At 52.0% G+C, this 761-nt stretch overlaps 1 protein-coding gene across 1 annotated transcript; it reads right to left on the reverse strand.

Annotated features, from left to right (window-relative positions):
• LOC106013891 (E3 ubiquitin-protein ligase AMFR) lies at window positions 1-509 on the reverse strand (the record flags this gene model as incomplete). Its single annotated transcript, XM_013090721.1, is given in 1 exon segment — window positions 1-509. A coding segment is annotated over 1 exon segment (240 nt), but the record flags the coding sequence as incomplete, so codon positions are not given.
• Window positions 510-761: the final 252 nt, after the last annotated feature.

Raw genomic sequence — 761 nt, forward strand, 5'->3', positions numbered from 1 at the left:
TTTTTGTCTTCTGTCTATGTGTCTTGTTCAGTGTGGCCGTGGTTTTGTGGTTTGTTCAAAGAAGCCAGGACGGTCCAGCCTGCCAGAAAAAGGTGAGCAAGGACGGCTTTGTCCCACTCCTCCCAATAGAACAGAAGAATGGGCCCCAAAGAGTGGGACCACAGGATAGACCAACACCAGCGGTCCCTCACATTCCTTAAGTTGAAGCCTGCCAGAGGCCAGAGACGGGCTGGGGGTGTGACGGCTGCCAACAAGCTCCTGTGTGTGGCTCAGCTGCTGCTGCTGCTGGTACGATCCAGCCTCCTCTGAGTGGCCTCCAGCACAACAGCTCTCCGCCGCCACTGTTCCTCCGCCGCCGACTCCTGCTCCAAGGACGTTGCTCTGTGCGTGCTCGGCTCAACAATCCCCGCTGTACCCCCGGCTGTGGAACTCTTGGGCGCGGTGGATCTTGTCCAATCATTGCTTGTCTTCTCATTGCTCGCCTTCTCAAGCTTGGCCTGGTATCGTCTGCAAGATACAGTTGAACAAATCGGACATTACCCTCAAACAGTGAACACAGCTCTAAACTACATCACAATAACAATTGTCCGTATGATCAGGCACAGAAAAAACCCGCTCAAAACTGCACCACGAAATCAGAAAATAAATCCACAACGGGGGGGGGTCAGCAAAAAAAACCAAAAAAGGGAAGAAACCAAACACTCAATCCTTCCACACACACACACAAACATCTGACAAACCAAACACTCAATCCTTCCACA

This window comes from Aplysia californica, unplaced genomic scaffold, assembly GCF_000002075.1.
Source record: "Aplysia californica isolate F4 #8 unplaced genomic scaffold, AplCal3.0 scaffold01440, whole genome shotgun sequence".
Lineage (NCBI taxonomy): Eukaryota > Metazoa > Mollusca > Gastropoda > Aplysiida > Aplysiidae > Aplysia > Aplysia californica.